General features: G+C 35.4%; 3 protein-coding genes across 16 annotated transcripts in view; 2 read left to right on the top strand and 1 right to left on the bottom strand.

Moving 5' to 3' along the window:
* LOC119560122 (IDLSRF-like peptide) overlaps positions 1–18,916 on the top strand; it is a 42,523-nt gene extending 23,607 nt beyond the window's left edge. Inside the window, exons 3-5 of the mRNA XM_037873472.1 lie at positions 7,116–7,244; positions 11,993–12,191; positions 15,793–18,916. Coding sequence (XP_037729400.1) covers positions 7,116–7,244; positions 11,993–12,191; positions 15,793–15,940 — 476 coding nt within the window. The 3' untranslated portion in view covers positions 15,941–18,916. The remainder of the gene's footprint in view (positions 1–7,115; positions 7,245–11,992; positions 12,192–15,792) is intronic.
* A 1,078-nt stretch (positions 18,917–19,994) lies between these two features.
* LOC119559918 (dystrophin) overlaps positions 19,995–24,042 on the top strand; it is a 151,390-nt gene continuing 147,342 nt past the window's right edge. For 3 of the 14 annotated variants that reach the window (XM_037873111.1, XM_037873101.1, XM_037873102.1), the window contains exon 1: positions 19,996–20,305. In XM_037873111.1, the coding sequence (XP_037729039.1) occupies positions 20,188–20,305 (118 nt within the window). In that variant the 5' untranslated portion in view covers positions 19,996–20,187. Of the gene's footprint in view, positions 20,306–22,580; positions 22,736–23,571; positions 23,904–24,042 lie in introns of those variants that run through there. The other 11 variants (XM_037873120.1, XM_037873112.1, XM_037873106.1 and 8 more) reach the window with 8 other exon arrangements.
* On the bottom strand, positions 20,639–21,860 carry LOC119559921 (succinate--CoA ligase [ADP/GDP-forming] subunit alpha, mitochondrial). The gene has a single exon (XM_037873124.1). It carries the CDS (start codon positions 21,737–21,739, stop codon positions 20,711–20,713), a length of 1,029 nt encoding a protein of 342 aa, XP_037729052.1. The 5' UTR covers positions 21,740–21,860; the 3' UTR covers positions 20,639–20,710.

The following is a 24,042-nucleotide window of genomic DNA, read 5'->3' on the forward strand; positions in this document are numbered from 1 at the left end:
TAAAAAAATCAAATTCCACCCGGACACGCCTAAGCCCTGCGAACGGAACGAATTGCATTAGTTATCCGCACCCTCAACGATTTGAAAAACAAGAACAAAAGCGAAAAATAGGAGCTTTTATGATTGCAAATTTTTCTTTTCGCACGTGGATTTTTCCCTGAGAGCGCTTTCCACACTTTAGCAACGGCATTTCCGTTATGGAAAGCACATTTGATTTACTATGCCTCCATTCGACGTATTTTTTCTTTATTGGCCAATAGTGGTGAACAATTTTACGGCAGACTTTCGAGAGTCATAAACTTGGTTCGCACTGGGTTTGTTTTAGAGTGTTTTTTCTAAACGATTCTGATTTTTTGGTGGTCTGTGATTTTAGAAAAAGCAACATATGGCGAACATTTTTCACGGTTGGATGGAGTTAGTGTTGCAATAGATAACTTTTCGCGGGGTTTGGCATTTTACTTTTAAAATGGCGCTATACAAACGAATATTGATTAGCCATCGACATTTATATTTTATTTATAGCAAGTAGGCTAGGGAATACCACCTAAGGGCAACCTTGTAATTTAAATTGACCTTAGATTGAACCGTTTACAAGAGTAATTGACATTTCAGAATCTCGTTTAAAATTTAAATAGGGAAATGACAGGTGAATCAAAAATGCAGGCACAAAACGCAAATCAAGTGAATTATTAATGTTTTCAAATGTGTGAACTTAGGAACGTGAAGCCTGCGGGTAATGTCATCTGTGTTTGAATTGGTATAATTAATGGAATTGGTATTGTGATCTGACGTCTTCCTAATCTCGCAATTAATTAAGCCTCCCTTTTGCTACTCGCAGATATTTCTTGTGGCTTCCAGGCGAGTTTCAGGTATTATGTGCACACTTGTTTAAACACATTTGTGTTTATGGACTTGGCTTGGCAAGCGGCTTAAGCGGACTAATGGATATCGCTGATTAATGTTTCGAAATGTTGGTAATGAATTTTCAAGTTACCCGAGAGTAGGTGAATATTTCTGTAGCAAATAAGCTCTTAAGATTAATTTGGGACAGCGGGAGGATTAAATTATTAAAGTATTTTGGTATTAGGTTTCAATACTCAAAATAACATGATGACATATTTGAATGAATGGATACATTTGGATTCAAGTATTTTTTCTACATTTGGATATGTATAAAACAATTGAGCTCTTAAGATTAATGAGTGACAGTGGGAAATAAAAAATTAAATTGTTTTGAAGATAAGGTTTAAATTTTTAAAATATACGGAAAGTAGCAAAATGAGGTGATATAAATGTATTAAAACAAATTAAAGGACTGTTGACCATTTTAATACAATTAACCATCGATTAATTCACGCTGTTAGATTCGTCTTAATTTCGTAAAACCAAAAAAAAAAATTAAAGAATAGCTTGTCTTATAAACTAGCCATTATCTATAAATATCCACAGTTTATCAACACTTTTGTTATTTGTTGCAGTTCATAGTTTGAGCGATTTCTTTGTTTTCCAATACCCCTCTGGATTCCCCACAAAACTACATATACTTCTCATTCGGTACGAAAATACAGCTGCCATTCGTGGCGGAAGACATTCGCAGACAATAATGCCCGACCAGAGCCATATCTCACACTCTGTTGGCCCGGAGCGTAAACGTGGTCGTAACCGTAACTGCGGCAAGGCAATCGAAGCGACGTCGAGATGCATGTCCTCGAGGGCAAGGAATCGGTTGGATATATATATCCATGGTGCCACTAATAAATTACGTCAGAGTTCCGTTCGCTGTGTGCCTGGCATTGCATACAAATGTGCTAATTTATAAGCAAAACAATTAGTTCTTGCCACTATTGTTTTTGCCACTGCAATCAAACTGGTTTTTCAGCAACAAAACGGCCACAAAGCGACAAACCAAACACCCTACCAACCAGCCAACCAACTGCCAAGGAAAGTAATTTTCATTAGTGAGCTACGCTGTTTTGTTGGCCAAGGGTGTGTGCAATTATTTAGTTGATATTGCGTATACGTCATTCTGTGCCGTTCCCTTTGTTTACTTACCCACATGCTGCCATGTAGTGCGGTCCAAGTTGGCCACGGCTGGCAACTTTGGTTAGTCACTCTGCGGTTGGCATATGCAAAGCTTAATTATAGCCAGGAAATGTTTGCGTCTAAAGAAAACTCGGGTTGGTCAAAGGAAGTTGGCCAGCACATTTTCTGAATGGAATACAACAAGTTTTTGGGGGAATGGCATTTAGTCATATTTAAGTTGAATAACAATCTCTGGGAATATTTGTATACCAATTTCTAATTAAATAACAGAGATTTTTTTTAAATATGCAACTTTTATTTGGCATTTTCGTTTTAATCATAAATTATTTTCTGAAATTATAATTTAAATAATATGCATCAAAAATAAATAATGTTAAAATCTGCAGAATTAAAGTTTCATATGTTTTATAAAAATATTCTTTGAGGATGTTGATTAACAATTGGTATTATATCTAGTTCAAATAAATGTAGGAAATTTTAGGAAAATATTCTGAAATATAATATCTCTTAAACTAATATAATTAAAATAATATTATCTTATATTTTCTATTTTTAATAATCAAATCCAATCTTAAAATAAAAGATATATTTAAATCAAAATGGCAGCTCTTTAAGCCAGTACATATAGGAACCTTGCCATTTTCACGCACAATTAAATAACTCTCGCAAGTACAGTATACATTCAAATGATTCCCTTGAAAGGCTGCCTCCAATTAAAGGCAACCGCAAAGCTCGTCAGAACTTTCCCATTCCCATTAAAGTTGGCTCTTGGCCATAACTGTACCGACTTTGTGTCTTGGCCGTTCATAAGCTGGCAGCTGTCAGTGGAATCGAAGGCTTGCCGAAACTTAGGCTGAAGTTGCCACTTAACCCCCGATACCCCCAACTGCCAACTACCCTTCTGTTTGGACAGATATTGCCCATCGGCCATAAGGAGAAGCCACCCCTTAAATGGGACACGCCCAGGCAATTGCGTGGGTCAGGTAAACTGCAATTGGCAGGCGGATGGGCTATAGTGGCTATATCTCGGAAATAGAGGAGCAGCTGATACAACAAATCGAGCCAAGAGCAATAACTGTGTAACATTGCGCATACGCCATGCGTGACAACGCCGCCTGGTGCTGCTGCTTTTGGTGCTTCGCAAATTGTCACATGAAAACTAAAATTCTGTTAACTGGCAGGCTGACTATGGAGTAGAATTACACTAGGTGACATTTTTTGCCTTAAACTAAAAATACAAATTTTTGTATCTTGATATAAAAAAGAATATATGATTCCTTTAAAAAAATGTATAAAAGGGATTTTTAAAATACTTGATTTTCTTTATTAGTAATGTAAACATAAATTTAAAATATTATTATTCCAGAGTTTTTTTTTATAAAATAAATTAATAAATAAATCTATGTTATATTTGCTGTTTATTTTTAATATAAATGATTTTTAGTTCCTCCCTAAAACAAATAAGATTCTTCTGTAGAAGTTTTTTCAATGATAAATAAAATTTTATTATTATTAAATAATAGATTCTACCCATTTTTGAGCGTGGAATGAATTTATCTGATTAAAGTTTCGACGAACGTGTAAATAAATACAGTAATAATAAAAAAAATATTGTTATTTTATAGTATTCGAATTTTTTTTATGTTTTAAACTAAACAATAAATTCTATCCAATTTTTATCCCGAAATGTGTGAGTAAATAAAGTTCCAAAATAAATAACATAGTAATGCCGGTCTACATTTGATGGTCTCTATAAATTAAAAAAGTGTCTTTAAAAGTAAGCTTACCAGTCGTAGTTGAGCCACAGTTGAACATAAAATACAAGCTCTGCACCGCAAGCAACTGCCCATTTTGTTGCATAGTGTTATTACACTCTTTTACGGCCACAGTGCCGAAGAGTTGAGATTATTCCATAAGGGGACAGCAACAAAGGCGAGTGTAAGAATATTTCCTGGTGTCACGTGCAGCGCTTAGCAAAATGGTAGACGAGTTTCAGGACTCTGGATTTTGGCTTTCGGACATTGTCAGGCGGAAGCAACATTGTGTGTGTGGCCAGAAGCTTAACGCTTCATTTAACTCTGGTTGGCCATGTATACACTTATTATTTTTCCTACTTTTTTGGCCAGAGAAGGAAAGTCAGAAATGTCGAGACCGGGACCCATGGGGAGCAGAGTTCTGCGTGCTGACTCCATATTTATGACATTTATGCAACATTCATTATGTGTGCAGCACACGACAGAGATGTTTCCCCACCTCCTTGATTTTTCAAAATTAATATCTGGGCAAACCACAGCCAATATTGTGGTCGTCTAGTGGGTGCTTTTATGAACACGGCCGGTGCGATTAAATATGTGCAAAGCCTCTTTAAAAGCACCATACAACATTTTGTTGCATATTTATCGGGGTCACACATTGATACTTTTTAGTGTACTTTGATACAGGGTCATAGGCGGAATAGATTAAGCTGCCACTTGGGTAGCTATGCGGCAGTTAAATAAAAAAATCTGAAATATTTGAAAAAAAAGATCCAGAAGAAACAAATGTTTTGATACTTTTGGTATTAGATTCTTTAAAACTGGATAACATTAACTTTTTAATAGGGCTTTCATATAAATTTTTTAATACCATTATTCACATTTAGTTCATTAAAAATGCTAAACTCGAAACGTTGCTTTTCAATTAGAAAACAGTTTTGCTAAATACGCCTAATTTATTATACAACTTAACCCGATTAATAAACATAGCCCTTAAAGCGTTTACCCAGTACGGCAAAGTCCCTAGATTTTTGTAACAAAGAAAATCATTGGAGTTTTCCTTTCAAAAAGAAGTGAAATTCAATTCCATTCGCAAATTGAATAAATAATTCCAGAAGCATATCCACAAAAAGTTCAGATCGCCAATCCTTTCGCCGGCAACCAATCACGTATAATCGTAAACCGAAAGGGCATTAAAAATAATAAAGTATTCAAATGGTAATCAATTGCCGTATAATACGAGAAGGAAAACGGGTCGAAACTTAAACCGACAAGAAAATAAAGGGGAAAACAAACGCTTTCAATGCCACAACAAAGTACAAAAGTTGTCCTTTTTATGCCACATAAAAGCCAACTTTAAGTGCGAGTGTTAAGGAATCTTTCGAAGCGAAAAAGGGAAAAAACCCGCAGACGAGAAACCGGCTAAAGGTCTGGCCAACCCTTTGGCTCATTTGACCTTTCAATCTGAGCCCAACACAACACGCACAATAAACCGAAACACTTTTCGCACACAAATATAAGCTGCGAACTGATTTTCGGGGATTTTGTGAGGAGCTAAGGACGGAGACTTATTGGATCCCTCGGCCTGTCAATTAGTGTTGCCGAGCACATAAATTCCAATTGTTTTGACACTAACCGAAACATAATGAATCACACGAAATTAACTTGTCTCGCGCGAGCCCATGGTGCGTATGTGTTTCACCTTTTCGGTGGCCAAGGTGACAGGATTAGTGCTTTAATATAACTCATACCTAAACCACATTTTTCTTCAATCTTTCTCAACTTACTAACAACATTTTTGAGTTCCTTTTTTCTGCTTTTCCTCAAAAGCTTCACAACAAAAAATAGACAGAAAAGAAAGTAGGCGAAAGAACAAAAAGGAAGTACCAAAACTCCGTCCAAACTTTAATAGAAAAATATGTCAAGTGTCAGGACAGAAGTTTGTCGGCAAGAAAATTTCCTTTGGCTGAGAATTGAATTAAACTTTGTGCTTAGCCAAAAGAGATTTGATATTTTTGAATGCTTAACTTATTTGTGGCAGCCATAAAACAAATGCCAAAGAGCCAACGTTTTTGTTTGCGGCAGGGATTTAAGCCACAATTGCGAGCAGTGGGAAATGGCAATGGAAAATGGAAATTGTTTTTCCAAAATGCTGCTGCGCTCCCACGTGCAGAGCCTAATAAAACCAATTTGCCTCGGCCGGAACAGAGATGGATACAAAAATAAGCCTGCTTCACAAAAAATAATATAAATTGTATGAAATATGTTGAGTTTTGGCACAAGCAGAAACAATAAATTCAATTAACTTGCTCCCCTCTTTGTTTTCTGTTTTTTGGGGGGGTTTGATGGGAAAACATCATCACGCTCTTATCCTTTTCATTCTTTTGCACCCCCTCATAAAACTGAAAGCTTCCTTAACGCCTTTTTATGAACTGAGAAAATATTGCGAGGGAAAATGTAAACAATAAACAACATGAAAGCAAATTAATTTGCTTAATTGTCAGATACCATTTTCGTGATATTTTTATTATTTTTTCTTGTCGTTTGGTTTTAGCCCATTGTTTGGTTTTAAATTAGATTGAATACTTTTTTGTTAACATCCAAATATAGTCCTCACTTACTTTTGCATTAACCGAAAGGGGAAAAAAATTATTTTCATTGTATATTTTACTAATTAAAATGCTAATATATGCAAACAATCATGGCTTATAATAAAGACGATAAAGATTTGTTTAACTCTATAGCAGAAATATGTAGTTTTTTATTTAGCAGTTGTTTAATCAACGATTGGCAAGCTTTTATACACACATTCTCTACAGCAAAAAAAAACAATGAGTTTGGCATATAAATCCTTCTCATTATACAAATAAATGAATTTGTATAGTTTGTTTTTATATTTAGTTATCCAAATTAAAAATCTATTTAATAAAAATATACAATATGAATTAGAAAAAGTAATTATAAAATTTATATTTAATAATGAACAGTTTGTGGTTAGTTTTTTGCAAAGTTTGATAATAATTCAATATAGAGCAATATTGGCAGAACAACAAATTTAATAGATTCCGTTGAACTGAGCAAATCCTGCTAAATCATTGCAGAAAATAAACAAGGAGAATAAATAAATAAATGTATTAAATCGTTGGTAAGCAAATCCGCTTACACAATGTAAACATAAGCAGTGCGAATGTGTATATGGTTTTTTGTTAAATTCACAAATATTTTCCATAGCTTTAAACCTTTGACATAACATATTTTTACAACATTTTACAAATTCACCATATGACAAACGTATTTTTTTTCATTTTCCATTTGCAGAAGCCTGTCATCCCTACGAGCCCTTCAAGTGTCCCGGAGATGGTAATTGCATTTCCATCCAATATTTATGCGATGGTGCACCCGATTGCTCTGACGGATATGATGAGGATATGCGTCTGTGTACGGCTGGTAAGTCACATATGCTATCCAGAGATTGCCATTTGAACTCGTGCTCTAATTGAATGCACTACGTCTGGCCATTAATAATTCGCTTTAGCAGGCTTCACTGAAGCTTCTGCTGAAAAAAGAGAATTTCCCAAGAAGGAACTCTGCCTAAATAAGCCTGAAATGAAAATGATAGGAAATGAGCCGCCCAAATTGAAACATACTGCAAAGAAGTCTCTTGGCCAGAAATGAATTTTGTTCTAGCCAAAAGCAAGATGAAAACTTTGTCTTGGCCGTGTTGCATTCTAGCATATTTTGTGGAGCTTGCTTCTCACTGGCACCTAATCAAATTAGACCAAGCTGCAGCAAAGTTTTTGTAGAAAATCTCAAAAACTTTATCCGCTTGTTCGTTGTCCATCAACTTAGGTTTTTTGGGCCAAGTTTCAAGTGCAAGGGAAATGAGCTCCTCGTCAAAATGGCTAACGAAGCTTGTCCCACAAATCTTGTTTAAGTTTTGTGATTTATGAGTTCCAAGCGGCTTTTAAATATGAATAATGTTGTATAATAATAGTTTTGGCTTGATGTTGTAAAGGGTGATTTATTTAGACGCTTGGTTTTCAAGAAGATGTAAAGCGCAAATCAATTAATGTTGTGGCCAAGAATTAAGATTTATTGTAAGGATAAGGCTTTGCTATTATGTTTTAAAAATGTACTGGCCTTACTAAAAGTTTCCTTTTATAAATTTACGGTTTTGTTCTGACCAGTTTTATTTTTTTAAGTATTTCTTCTTTAAAATTTACCATATTTTTCGCCTTACGCACCAAAAGCCCAATACTATTTTCCAATTGAAAAGCACATTATAGAATGACTCATGCTTTTGCTTATTAAATACATATCGTTTTCTATGCCGTGTCAATTACATTTGCCCTTTTCTTTTTGGCCCCGAACGGCAAGGGAAATTGATTGCAATCACCAAAGTAATTGCCTCAAATTGAAAAGCAATTAAAAGAAAAAAATTAATTGTATTTATAATCGATACGGGATGCTTTACATATATATAGAGTGAATTAAATAGAACAAAAAAAAGGAGGAGTAATGGCGGCGAAAGTTTTTATAGTTCTCCTAATTATGTCATGGATGGGAAAATTCGCGTGATAAATTATAAAATTCGTTACCCAGACACACAGACACAGGCACACAAAGGCCGCACAAATTGGGCGGAAAACTTCACTTTACGGCGGAGGGGAGATTTCCACCCGCTGAGCCAACCGAAAATGGGAAATGCGAAACTTGAGGCCAAACAGCAAATTGTTGCTGCTAATTGCCAGCAATTCAGTTGCCTGAAAGTTGAGATACAAGCCAACAGACCACCACCCAACCAATTTCCCCCACCCCCCTTTTACCTCCCCCATTTTCCTTTCCTTTATTTTATTCTCCGCCAGTTCCAGGCACAATAGCATAAATTTTCCCTGGTCTTCCACCATTGTTCGGGGGGTTGGATACCAAGAAAAAACTATTTTTCGACAATGAAATCATTTAGGAAGTGTCGGCTGCTTTGGCGCAGCCCTAAGTTATTGCTTCAACCTCGGCGGTCTTTGATAAATTATTCGCCCAGTTTCCCGTTATTATCCTCACTTTCTCTACTTTCACCCGGCAACTCCTCCTTATTTGGCAGCTAGGCAACAGTTAAAAGACAAAACGAAGCCTTAAGGGCAAGTTTTTGCTTGGACCATCACTTTTTTAATTAGAAGTTCTTATAGTATATAACTACTGAGGGAAAAAACCATTTTAAAGGGTTTATTAAGAAAAATATATTATGCCAAATTGTCTTTCAAATCATGGTATTTGTAATTGCGATTACTAAGGAAAAGACATTTTAAGACATCTTTATTAATAGGGCATATATTTAAAGCGCAACAGTAATAAATTAACTCCCTAATTGTAACAAATAAAAAACTTTTAAATTAAACGAAAGGTTCGCATTTTACTATAAACAAACTCTGTTTCATACGAGAAATTTATATTCTCCTTTTTCGTAATATGCATTTTAATGTATGCAAATTAAGAAAAAATATATTATTAAAGTTACTCATGTTCTTATTCCGAACCATCATTGACTGGCAAAAAGGGAAATATATAAAAAAGTACCGAGTTAAATTGCTATAAAAAGTATTCGAAAAACTTTTAACACTCTGCATTCGAATACCCTTGGGAAATTAGCATAATTTTGCATACATTTTATCAGCCAAAGGCAGCGGATAAAGTTAAAAAACGTTAACCCATGCTGGCAGGGAATTCTGGGCCAGAATGGCCACGTAGACTTAATCTAAACTGCTGATATACATCGTCCGGAATATGTAACAAGTTAAAGGCAAACAACAGGCGACAATCGCAACTCCCACAGCCACCCATTTCCACCCATCCCCACCCACCAATTGAGTTCGGTCCCCCGAGCAAAAAATACAATGCACGGAGGCACCGAAGCTCATGTAGACGACTCAACGGATAAGTAAAGAAACAGGTTTTTCAGCAGCCTCGATAAAGACATACCCAATCATTTTATTAGGAGGTTTTGATTTTTACCAAACCAAAGATGTACCTTAAAGCAGATATTTTCAGAGTACTGTCAAGAAATGAAATTGTAGTAATTTAATGCGTAAGGAAAACTGTATTTAAAATAAAAAATGCATTAAAACATAAAGATTTGCTTGTGCATTTAATTCCTGGACTAAACATTTGCAATTGATTTAATGTGTTTCCAATCCCGCTCTATTGAGCTCAATAGATCTTTCCAATCCCAAATATTATGTACGAGCACATTTCAAAATTGCATCATCGTGAAAAACAGTCTCAAGAACTATTTCGTCTTGATTCTAAGGACGTTTCTTCTTGAATAAGTGAAGACGAATTCTGAAACTTAGAGCCCTTTCTATTAGTATTCTCAAGCACTTAAGTTTTCTGGGTATAATGATCATTTAAAAAACCAGCAGGTTCTTAACCTATGAATTAATTAAGTAAAGTTAATTTCTAAAAAAACGTCAGTCACGAAATAAGTTCTCATTCAGCTATAATTAATAGGAAAAGCTTGGAAAAGGGGTAATTTTCATTAGGGACCCCATATGAAGCTAATTGCGCACATTAATCTTGATGACAATAAAACAAAAAACGTACTGTCACCCCATAAGTAAAGGGTATGAAATGTGCAAGAAATGGAGAGGGAAAAATGGTTGGCAAACGTCGCCATTTGCATAACAAATACAGTCAGTAACTGTATCAACACACACACACCGAGGGAAACGAGACCCATCTAGATACAAACATGTCCTTGCAGCCATTAAAAATGCCAGCATATGTGAGTGAGCGGGTTAAGGGAAGGACTGTGCACCAGTGGGTTAACAAGTGCAGTCAGTGGGTTAAAAAAGCGACGCCGAGCGCCGTAAAGTCTGCCCTTTGTGCATGACTTCCTCTGCGGACTGGGTGACTGACTACCTGACTGAATGAATGACTGACTGAATGACTGACTGACTTACTCACTGACTTTCTGACTGACCCATAAATGTTTGCTGGAGCCAAAGAAAACACAAATAAACACAAAGGAAAATGGCGCAAGGGAAGAAATGTGAATAAATGGGAAAACCTTATTCAACAGGAGCATGAAAACGAAATGAAAAATATATATTCCTTTATGTTGAGCAAGTGCCTCGATGTGAAAGAAAAACCCAGAATGGGTTTTATTCGGCAAACGCAAAATAAAAGCTTAAAGTCTAGCAAAAAGGAAAAGTATTGAAAATATACTGCAGAATTTCATTCATATTCACTTTATATTTCTATATAATGCTAACAAAATTGACTTTTGATAACATTACAAAATCGCTTTTATTAATTAGATGTTCTTTTTGAATATGTTAAAAATACATTTCCCTTTTTTTTCAATTCATTCAGATTTTTTGATTAAGTCCCTGTCTAACTGTTTACACTTTCTTGTATCCTTTTCGTAAATATCTGTGACATTATATTGAAATATATTTACGGTCAGCAAAATCAGTGACCTTTTTACTCTCCGAAATATTTTTTAATTAAATTCTAAATTTAATAAAATGGTTTCCCTTCACATATTTATACTGACATTACCTTTTCCATTTAAACTTCACCACACAATGTAAAACAACAAAGTCTGAATCTGAACAAAAACTATGGTCAACTTTTAAAAAAGTTCCCCACTTTTTGTAGCGTTCTACGTAAATCGGATTTTTTATTGCTATTTAAATATTTAAAAAGCTTCAGCATTGTCCGAAAATATCAAATCTCGCAGGACGCTCCACCCTTTGCAGTAAGCCCCCTAAATAATTCATTTCAGAGGAAGGACTAATTTCATATGCACGCGTGCGTTTAAAGTTGAATGTGAAATGGGGAAAGGGCAGCAAGTTGACTATTAATATTAATGCCTAGGAAATTGTCAGGCAGTAAGAAATATAATTAATACCTTAACAAATATGTCGGCAGGGTGAATTTAACTTTAATGACTTGTAAGTAAAAATGTTTTTTCCATTTGTTAATCAGCAATGGAATATTGATGCCGATTTGTTTGTCGGCTTAATGAACAAAATCAATTTAAATGGGAATAAATTATGAATGCAAATGCATTAAGCTGATAGTAATCAGGGCATTTCGTAGTTTATTAATTACATTTTGCGGGGACATGTTACCACCACCCTCCCGAAAACTTATTTAATTGCAACCGATAAAAACTCTGTTTGTTTTATTAATTGCAGCCAAGAGGCCGCCGGTCGAGGAGACTGCATCCTTCCTCCAGAGCCTGATCGCCTCGCACGGACCCAATTACCTGGAAAAACTTTTCGGCAGCAAGGCACGTGATGCCCTTTCACCTCTGGGCGGTGTGGACAAGGTCGCCATCGCTTTGAGTGAGTCGCAAACGATTGAGGACTTTGGCGCTGCCCTTCATCTAATGAGGTGAGTACCCGTGCCCGGGACCTAAACTATCCACTTTCACTGCAACTCAACATATTCGGGAGTTGTGCACTGAGAAACAAAAAGGCAAACAACTAAACAAATTAAATGTAGATGTTCAAGAATTTCTTAAACCTTTTCAGCTTGTCCAAAGAGAGTAATGCCGATAATATATGCACCTAGAAAAACATTGATTTTAGTCAATCGGTTGTGCTATGAACATTTTTTTTATAACTTTTAATTATAATTTAAGGTGTCTAAAAGTATGCAACAATATATTTTGATTTCAGAAGTACAATGAATTCTTTTAGTAACACAACTATAAAGACAAGTAGAATTAATTCTTTCAGTATGGCAACTATATAGTTGACAACTAAATAGTTGAAATTAAAATATACTGTTGCATACTTTTAGACACATTAAATATATAAATATTATTACACTAAAAAGGGACCAGCGTGGCATCCCCCTTTATTCCTAAATTTCAGAACAATGTACTTTACATGTGCTTAAAGATGTGGTTAGAAAAATATTTAAGAAAAAGTGTACTTAAAACGGGAAGTACATCCTTAGGGCCCTGCACTAAAGTCAATACATTTTTTTGTGTGAATAATGCCCAAAAAAAAAACTAGTTTGGCCTTTCTTCTTATATTTATTTTATATTTTTTCTCTCAGTGAATTGCTCTTGGGTGCAATTTGTGTGCTTGAGTTGGTTGTTTGGCTGCCACAGAACCCGAACCCTAAAGCGAAATTATTTCCCCTTTTTGTCAGCTGCTTTTCGTGCATGAAACATAATTTTAGCCAGGTTCTAAGCTCATCTGTGCTACATAAATAATGAAAGCTCTTTAAGAAACTTTGGCTTAGCCCAGGGCTATTTTCACTTTGTGGGGAAGCCTTTATTCCGATGAAACTATATAGTTGGAAGTCCAGAGGCCAGCCTTTGTCCTCGTCCTTGTCCTTGTCCCATGAATTATTATCTTGGCATCTGGTCTGTGAGCTTGGTTTCGAGTCCCTTTTTTTGTTTAGCTATTTTTGTGGCTGGTGGAATAATAAAATTTGCCTGCTTTAAGCCGAGCACACATACAGCATACACAAGAGTGTCATACAATTTTAAAATATATCTTATATCTTTCATGTTTATCACATTCCTTCCCCTTTTTCGTTTTTATTTCATAAAGAGCTTCTTTATGGCTACAGTGTTTTTCATAATATTTGCCTGACTTGTCCTAAGCAAGCAAAATATTTGTCTCTGCCTAATGAATTCCATTCTAAAATGGGAAAAAACAAAAAGGACTTTTGGGGAATGAGTTTTTTTTTAGTGATTTAATGGAAGACAAAAATGGGCATGAATATTTTTCGATAAAGCTGTCATTGTTGGGAATAAAATATTCAAAATAATAAAATTGTATAAAAATAAGAATAGCTTAATAATATTTTTGCATTGAAAAAAGAGGTCAGGATTTTTAGTTAGCTTCAACTTAGCCCATTTAGTTTCATAGCCTCCTTAGCAAAATCAAGCCTTTTTAAATGCCAGTTTTAAACCTGTCGATTACGCTTTGTTAGGCCCAAACTTGTGTTTTCAGCTGCCTTAATTACATTATACTTCAGGCACTCGCCTACCAGACTCATGCTACAATTTCCAAGATAAACAAAGCAAAAATTTAATTAACAAAAATAACAACAAGCATGCCCAAATATAAACATCGACGGAGAGAGTGAGAAAGGCACAAAACATGAAAGAAAAATTTTCATTAAATTAGTACAACAAAAACTAACCACAAAAATGGGGCCCACAAGGTGAGTTGGAGTGGCAATAATAATAATCATAAAACTGTGGGCCATGCAGGCAACAGGATCTCAGGACCTGAGGGCAGACAAAAGGACACGAAAATATTTGCCTTCACGCACATGTTGATAAATTGGCAAGACACAAAAAAGCTGGGGAAAAGGGGGTCTGGCCGGATGAATTATAAGAGGGCTTCGTTTGTCTGGCTACGCTGGAAATTTACACAATTTCATCAAGGCAATTAATCGCCCAAGTGTCATAATGTCACTCCACCCAGCTCAAGTCTCTATCCGAGAATTAGGGAAAGAGGGGCGGGATGGATTTGAATGGATGTACTCCAAAAACAAGACACGCACAAATGTTATTAATGTGTATTTTGCACTCTAGTTTTCCCATCTCGCCTGCACAGTGAGAAAATTAAAGAAAAAACCTTGAATATATTTAAATAAATTAAAAATTAAAGGTATTTTTAAGGACTAACTTTGCTTTTTTATAGACATTCATAACTTACTATGATTTGTTTGTTAGATGTAGACAGTAGAGTTCTCAACAATGTACTTTAAATGTATTTTCAAGGATTTGATGTAGTTTTATATAGGAATTCCAACCATACTACATTTTGTTGTTTTTCGTTGGTTGCACACTCAACACCGATTCAATTAATTTTAAATCTTTAAAGATTAACAAGGGCTTAAAGTTCCCTTATAAAGGTGTCTAAAAGTATGCAATAAAAAAAGAACGACCTATTTTGGATTGAATAATCGAATTACTCACTGAATTTATTTTGTTGCATACTTTTTGGCAACCTGATAAGTGCTTTTAAAACCAAAGTGATTCCTGTTTCATCCTTGATAGGCTTTGTTTTTGCAATCATATTTTATTTATTTGTTTTAATTATCTTTAAAGGAACTAATTTTATCAGATAGCTTTAGGTTTCTGTGTATCGACCTTAGGTTTTTCCACTTACATTACTAATTACGCTGATGATAATGAAGTTTATCTAGCAGCCGCAACAAGCAGCAAAATATGTGGGTATAGAGAAGAGCAAAGTTGGGTTGGGGTCAAAGGATACCAACCACGAAACAATAACAAAACCAACGATAGAAGGGGCAGCAACAGCAGAACGTTACCTGCAGGGATTAATTAAGCAAAGCGTATAATTTGAGACGCCACCGCAGCAAAGCTAAAACTTGTCCCTGTATTTGGACGTGTGGGTTGTGTGCGTTTGAGGAGCTTTTCCTCATTATTTAGGTTCACTGTGGGCTAAAAGTTATAAAAGTAAATAACAAGTTAAATGGTTTTTGAGCAGTCGTTAATGCGAAGAGATGTAGTACACTTTTCAATATTATAAGCCCCTTAAAAAGGTGTGTAAAAGTATGCTGTGAAAAATGTAACCTTTTGAAATATCTTGTTGTTTTTGCTGCAGCATACTTTTAGACACCTCTACTTTTAGTGACAAATCAGAGATTTTAGTTGCTCTCTACAATATTTCCCATATACTCGCAATATTGCATTTAATTCAATAAACTTAAAATGTAAAAAAAATATATTATAATAAATAATTACAAATTTAAATGTAAATTTATTGAAAACTATACACATATGTAATATACCACGGTGGCGTAGTTATCTTTTGAACCCCAAGAACTGTTGCGAACTAACTACCATTTAGAGACTGCTGCCTTTCTTATACACACCCTCCATTTCCGTGGCTTAAGTCGTTTGCCAGGAAAACTTTATTTAAGTTTTGTCATTAATCACAAGCAAGCTGGAAATTGACCCAACTAATTCTGTTTGGTTTTGCTTTCTTTCTTCCAGATCTGACTTGGAACACTTGCGCTCGGTTTTCATGGCGGTGGAGAACGGGGATCTGGGCATGCTTAAGTCACTCGGAATAAAGGATTCGGAGCTGGGCGATGTGAAGTTCTTCTTGGAGAAGCTGGTCAACACCGGCTTCCTCGACTGAGTAGCGCCAGATCCGGCTTCTGGATTTTATTACGCACACGCACAGCCCATCAATCCTAATTTCTATTCGTATTTGGGAACGCCCTACGATAATTACAATTATTAAGTGCGAACTACACAGATACACACGTACCTACACTCATCTTCCGCTTACAGAAAAACTCCCCAAAACCCACTCCATTCCAGCCAAAAGATATTTTCTCAAACTCTATTTTTGAGTATGATTTTGCTTTCCAAAAACCTTTTTAAACCATTTTTAGTTTACTTATTTTCATTTTCCAAACACTTTTATATAAAAACAAAAATCAAGCATACCAAAAACGAAAAAAAATTGCAAAAGACCACGAAAAAGCTACAAAAAAATAAAGGCGCGAAGAGAAAATACATTATATGCAAGAACAAACCAAATTTCGATCACAAATCGGCTACAATCTACCGAAAAACAAATCTTAAGCTTTCTTCCAACTTTCTGCGCTCTTTCCTAGACTTTCTTGATATGTTGCGTTTCTATCGCGATCTATATTTATTTTGAGAAAATCTATGCGCAAATTTCAGAACATTGCAGAAAATCTTCATAAGAACTAAAAAAATAAAATGTGGAAGCAGGATCGTTTGGCAAAATATTAAAAGAGAAAAGAGAAAACAAAAACTTAAAAAAAAAAACAAAAATATTAATGTTTATATAACGAACTTTTTCTGAACCATATAAATGTATACAGATAATGAACATTTTTATTGTAAAGTGTTTCAAGGCTTCTTAGACCCGTCACTTATGGTATTCACACCAAAGTCCCTACAAACAATGAATGCAAAACCGCAACCGAGGCTATCAGTAAAGAACCTTCCAACCACTTTCTTACGTACTAGCCCAGTACACTTATCTTCTTTCGATAACCGTCTATTAATAATATACTATGAAATACGGAATATTTGTTTAGTTCTAGTCAGTAAATGTAGCGAAAGCCCTGCAGCTATTGTTGTTTCCAGTAGATGAAAATCTTCAATGTTTCAAATATAATAATGAAATCAATTAATAAACTTAACTCACATTATCATAGGAACTAAAATGTCTATGTCGAGCTACTGTGCAGAAGTAAAATAATTGGTCTGAGTTGCATAATTCACGGAACGTTTTGTGTGTCTAAAAAATATCAATGAGAAATCTCAAGTTATATATTCAAAGCAAGTAATTATAAAGCCTAACCTTAATTTGGAAATAATACACACAACTTTACTCAATTCTCAACATATATATATTTCTTAGACAAAAAAAAACACACAAAAGCAAATTGTAACCAAAATGAGATTCTCACCTTTTGAGGGCCAGTTTCACTTTGCCAAAGAACAAAAACTGACCCAAACAATTGGAATATAATCTAAGCGAAACCAGAAACTGGCCCTCAAATTACAAAAACAACACACAAAATCTTACTTACTAGTCTAAGATTCTCTAATTCAAACATTCTTCAAACGGAGCACGGAATTGTTGACCAGATAGCGTGACAAGTAACTAAAACGAATAGAAATCAGAGGAGAAATTAAGAACCCAACGTTAAAGGAAATTTCTTTAGATAAAACCGAAAATTTAATGGAGTTATAAGTACCTTGAATTAGCTGATAGATCATACAACAACTACAGCAAAGTAAACTATAATTATTTACTTAAATGAAAAGAAACAAAAAAATCATTTTAATTATATAGTCGTCTATTTGAAAAATATATTTATGAATAAATATTTATTCGAATGTAACTTAAACAAGTCAAGAGTATTGTTAAATGAATGAAAATGAAAATGAACAGAAACTGATCCATTGAACTATATATATATATAGGTATATGATATAAATGAAGGAAGTGAGGAAATGCCCCATGTAAATAAAGGAGACAAACTACTTATTCCATAATTGATGCAAATGAAATGGATAAACCAACCACGAAAAACAAAAAAAAACAACAAAGTGATAATTTGTTTTTTGGGTTCCATCAAAACATATTCACCTGTACATTTAAAATAATTTAAATATCTTAAAAAAAGCCTGAAAATCTAAAAAAAAATGTTTTTTTCTCTGTGAATATTTTTTAAAAACTTAATATACAAATGCTATACAAAACATAGACATTTTCTAATTATAAGCCACAAAACTTATATCGCATACATATCAGCAGATCTCTTGCTAAAGAAGAAACCAAACTGCAAAGTTACAAACACACGAGAATCTATGAAACACAAAATATATGCAACATATCAATTAAACAAAACATATCAAATATGAGAACGAAAATAAAGTTGAAATTAAATATCGTTAAGAGAAATTTATGAAAAGATATACATGGGTAAACACACCAAAGATAATTTGTAAATGTTATTTTATTATTCTTATTTAAATATTTCGTTTTTATTGGTTTTTTATTTATTCAATTGTTACTTGTTTCAGGGTTTTAATACCAAAACTGACCCATTGAACTCTTAAAACGCTGAAACAATTTAGCAATATATAACAATGTTTATTCAAAACAAAACAAACAAGCTTCGTACAAATAAAATTCAAAATAATTTTTGGTTTTTAGGTTACCAACATTTCTTTTTAGTTTTAATTGTATTTTAAGTTGCTTGAGATTTTACAAACTAACAAAACCACCAATAAACAAAATACACAAGAAATAGTTGAAATATATTTAAATGAAACGAGCAAACGAAACATATCAGTTACTGAAAATCGTAGCAAACAAATACTCCAGCAACAAGAGACAAATTGCTCTTCAAAAATCAAACAAAAAAATGCTAAATAAAACTATTTGCAATACAAAAATAAACATTTAAAGTTTGAATTAAATACAGATGAGAGAATTCGAGTATTATGATGAAAAACGCACGACGAGCAAAACGAATATATGTGTAAATGCATAATAATTAGAATTGCAGAAATACCATACAGAAAGAGACGAAAAGAAATTTAAATAAAATTTTTAACATTCCAATGATGCTATTTCTTTGGTGTGCTGTTTTAAAAACGAAAAATGCGTGTTTTAATAAGTGGAAAGGGGGATATATATTGATAATTATGGATTTATATACATTTTCTCTTTACTACATTTATTAATCAAACGTTAAATGTATTACCAATGATTTTTTCATGATTAGTATCACCCAATTTATTAACAAACTTATCAAACTATTTTGAGGAATGGGCAGTATTCGAATATCTTTCTTTGATATTTCTTTTTCAACTCTACCTTAACATTTTTAATGTACGGCTATCACTCTAATGCATTAATTCATTAAAGGAATTCCAGGCGGTTGACAGTCGTAAGTTATTTCAGTCCAAGTTTACACGGCCGATAAGATATTTACTCTGTCTCACTTGCACCCGCAGGCACTAAGAACTTCCCTATAATTACTTTCGCTGAGGGAGAGTGAGAGCGGAGATAGCACGCGCTCTCAGTGCAAATAAAAGTGTATGTTTTTATACCTGGTATTCCTAGACAATCGATGGGTATGACAGCCAAAAGAAATCATCGGGTCATTATCACTTTCTTAGAGTAGTCCATGGTATAACCACATGGTATAAATTTCTTAAAACAAAGATCCTCAAAGCCTCTAGAACATTATAATTCCCAACATGTTTTGGCATCGCCTTGACACTTTTTTGAGTGTTATGAAATAACATTATTTTAATATGTCTTGGTTAAATATAAAAGAAATTGTTTATATTCTTACTGAAGACCATTTTATAGAACAATATCGACATCGGAGCTCTATAGCCATTTTTTTAGTTATTACATGCATTTAGAAATCGAAAGGTTAGTATTAAGGGGTATCCTGAGTTCTACAAACACCGACGAAGATTTCCTACTTGTTATACTACTTGATATTCTAATCAGCCAGTAGATTTGTTTTGTTGTTTTTGATAGCCTTCGTAGTATTTGCTCTTGATTAGCTGAGAACGTAGAACGGCGGTGAAAATTCTCGGGCCCGCCTTAGTCGTGTTTAAATTGGAAGCGCATGCGGTTGTCGGTGCCCTCGGTTATCGATCCTCCATTATCGGTGGCTCCGGGTGCCATAAAGGCCCCTCAAGTGTTTCCGGGATTAAAACTTCTTTTGATTGCATTTACACCTACTGTGGCCATTCTTACAACTAGATTTCCAAGTAAATCAAATAGCCTGTGTTTATTTGACGCTGCCCAAGAGTATGCTATAGTGTTGAGTGCCTTTCAGTGATTTAATCAGCCAAATAAAAACCAAAACAATGCATGATCCCAGCGATTACGACTCGGTTTATAGCGAGGAGGACTTTCTGGACACCGTCCGAGGAGCCGAGACTCCTCCGCTGATGGACTACGAAGAATTTCGCGTGAAGACTATGGGTAAGACTTTCTGGTTTCATTTCTGGCCATGGCCAAATTATTTCTCGCTTATCTTGTGTTTGTTATGGGCTTTAAAAAACGAAACATTTTTTGATATGAGACTCAAGATAAAAAACCGGTGCGGGCAAAACTTTTGCATACAGAAAAAATGGTTATAAAATGAAAAGCATGGGTGGAAATGTTAATACTTGGAAGCACCATTGGTGCTATTAAATTTCAAAATTCCATCTGGCAAGCCCTTGATATACCAATTATAAAGAATTTTCTATCAACTCCCTAAGGCATAAAAAAATGGTTATCACAACCTAAAATGAATTTTCGAAGGCTACAAAATTTGTTTCAATTATATATTTTCTAAAACCCTTAAGTTCGGCTTATAGAGCACACATTATTTTTTCGCCATTACTATTTCTTGCCAGCCTGGGCCTTCTTCTCATCTGGCTTGGGCACCAGTTTCAGGCGAATCATTTCCTCGAGGAGTGTGGTTCCCAAATGACAGGGATTGGCGGTCACGCGAACTCCGGCTTTCTCCAGGGCGGCGACCTTGTCCTTGGCCGCCCCCTTGCCACCCGAAATGATGGCGCCAGCGTGACCCATTCGACGACCCGGCGGAGCAGTCTGACCTGCGATGAACCCAACCACCGGCTTGGCCTCGCATCCCGTATTGTGCTCCTTCAGATATTCGGCGGCCTCTTCCTCGGCGGATCCCCCGATCTCGCCGATCATGATAATGCCCTTGACCTCCTTGTCGGGCAGAAAGACCTTGAGGGCGTCTATAAAGCTGGTTCCGTTGAAGGGATCTCCGCCCAGGCCAATGCAAAGGGCCTGACCCAATCCCACGTTGGTGGTCTGATGCACCGATTCGTAGGTTAGAGTTCCCGATCGTGAGACTATGCCCACCACTCCGCGCTTATGGATATGACCCGGCATTATGCCGATCTTGCACTGTTCCGGGGAGATAATTCCCGGGCAGTTGGGTCCCAGCAGGCGGGATTTCTCCTGACAATTCAGCATCTGGGATATCCTCACCATATCCGACTGGGGAATACCCTCCGTGATGGCCACAATGAGACCAATCTCACTCTCGATGGCCGAGCAAATTCCCTCGGCGGCGGAGGGAGGCGGTATGAAGATCACCGTGGCATCTGGTTTCACCTTCTCAACCGCCTCGGCCACGGACTTGAAAACCGGTTTCTTCAGATGCTCCGAACCACCCTTTTTCGGATTGACACCACCCACAATATTGGTGCCATACTTTATCGACTCCTCTGAGTGAAAAGTTGCCTGTTTGCCGGTGAATCCTTGCACTAAAACCTTGGTATCCTTGTTGACCTTCAGATTGCATATCGTTTTCCCATAGTCCGACTTGCCGCGACGAAAAATCTGGGCCGGAATTGCCCGAAGAAATATTTTAAATCCGCGGTTCAAGGACATTATGTGCGACTCAGGACTTGAACTCTCGGTGTTTTTTTTTGCCGGAAATTTTAGATTTTGGGCTTGATTTCAAGGAGAGCTCTTACCGAAAGGGTTTGCTGAATAGCAGGGTTTTGATAGAGAAGGCTATTACAGCGCCTGCTTTGTTTGTCGAACAGTTCATGGGTGTTCTAGTATTTTTGGGTTTTTGCTTGTATTTTGGTTTAAGGTTTGGTATGGGAAATTGTAAAATTATAGATTAAATATTTTTAAAATAATTTTTTAAAACTGTAAAAACTTTTAAGATTTGTAATCTATTATGTCATCTTTTTTAAGACAAAATCTATTTATTTCATATTTTAAAAGTTTTAAATGATTTAAATGTGTTTCTTTAACCTGAGCTATGACGAAGAATAAATATTATTTTGAATATCATGTATTATCATTTTTATTTGGTAATTTTAGCCTAAGAGTCCCAAGACCTACTTTTAGGTTGTATAAAATTCTGTAACTGCTAACAAATATAATTTAAGAATTAAGAGTTAATATATAAAAAACCTTGATAAATTGCAGTTAAAATTTTAATTTTACTTAAGGTTCCAGGCAAGAAACCGTACATTTTGACCCACTGTCCACAGCCCTTCAATTAATTCCGATTCGATTTCAATTGAATTCCAATAGGGGCTTCTCCTATCTCTCTCTCTCTCTGAGCACCGACACAGCTGAATCGGAACGTTTTGAGGCGCGCTTTGAAACTCTCTCTCCAACCCGTTCCAATAAGAATCACCGTTTCGGAGAGACACTGGTCTGTATATATTTTTCCCGATCGCGTTTCAGATCACTTTTGGACTCTTTTCGACTTGGACAGACTTAAAACGCGTCGGAAAAACGACATGTAGTTTCTAGTTTTTTATGCGCGCCGTCGTTTTAAGCCGAGAAAAAAAGAAGTAACAAAAGAAATCATTAATTGGCTGCAAAAAGTGTGTGTGCCAAAAGATTAATAACCCAAAAAGTAAGGTAGTTAATTAAAAAAGTGCAAAGAGTGTGGCCAAAAACGGGCAGATAAAAAAGAAAAGCAAAAAAAGCTGACGCAAGTTCAAGGTGTAGAACTTGTGCGTGTGTGTGTGAGTGTGCCACAAGTTGTTCAAACAAAAGTGGAGAAATATTAATAAATTCAAAGGAATTTCGACAGCAAGTGCAGGAAATTGCATTCAGTGTGCCAAATTTAAGGTTTTACCTGGGTTTTTAACGAGTTTTTCGGTGGTTTTGACTCATTTTTTTCTTCCAACAAACACACACATACACTCGCATTCTTGATTCTTTGACTCACAAATTACCCACGATAGCAACAACAAAACTGTTGTCTGTTCCGCTTGCCACACGTTCCATTTCTGGTTTTCGCTTTTTATGCCGCCTGTTCCGGCCATATCCAACGTTCCCCGTTAACCGGTGTTTGTTTTTTAAAGAGAGCGATCGAGTGAGAGAGGGAGAGAGAGAGAGAGGAAGCACCTGTGTGATTTGTGGTATCTCATAAGAAAATGATAAAGAAAGGGCAAAAAATAAATAAAACAATCAAATTGGTAAACAACGCGGCTTGTTAAAATCACAAATGGCAGGCAAACAAACAAGAAAACTCATTAAAAGCGGAGGAAAAGCCTAACGGTAGTTTCGTTTGTTTTCCGCTGTCTTCCCCTCTCTCTTTTCACCATGCTTTTTCTGTTGTTTATTTTCGCCTTCGCGCATGCGCAAAAGTTTTTTTTTTTTGCTTGTTGGTGGGAAAATCAACAAATCTTATAAGAAAATAAACAACAGGTGTCATCTAACAATTTCGGCATTTTGCCCTTTTTATTTAGTTTTCCAGAATTTCTTGGCACACCTTCAAATTTTAGCATTTAAAGCGAAATATTACGAAACGAAGCAGTAAACAAAACAAAAAGGTGCGAAAGTGGTAAAAAAAAAAACGGAATGTGGCCATATCAGTTGCCATTCCACGAATCAAATCAATCAAATCGAAAAAATAATCCGAATTGTGCTCCATGTGATTCAACGATATTTTAAAATTCGTTACGACCTTAAAAAGCATTGGTTTTATGTTTTAACTTTTATTGAAATCAAACCAATTCGCTACTGGGATTAAGCGAACTAAGGATTATAACCACGAATATGGAACCCGGAATTTTAATTGGTAAGATTTAAGTTTACTTTTTTTGGTTTATTAAAAAATTACTTCTTTTTTTAAATGAACTTTGTAGAAATAAATTCTTGAAAACTGTTGAGGTTATTGTTTCAATCCATATGAAGATTTTGAGCATGATAGTTTAGAT

The sequence above is a fragment of the Drosophila subpulchrella genome, unplaced genomic scaffold, assembly GCF_014743375.2.
Source record: "Drosophila subpulchrella strain 33 F10 #4 breed RU33 unplaced genomic scaffold, RU_Dsub_v1.1 Primary Assembly Seq354, whole genome shotgun sequence".
NCBI lineage: Eukaryota > Metazoa > Arthropoda > Insecta > Diptera > Drosophilidae > Drosophila > Drosophila subpulchrella.

Bases quoted from the DNA above. Each gene is read 5' to 3' on its own strand.
- LOC119559921 (XM_037873124.1), bottom strand. From the start codon at position 21,739: ATGTCCTTGAACCGCGGATTTAAAATATTTCTTCGGGCAATTCCGGCC.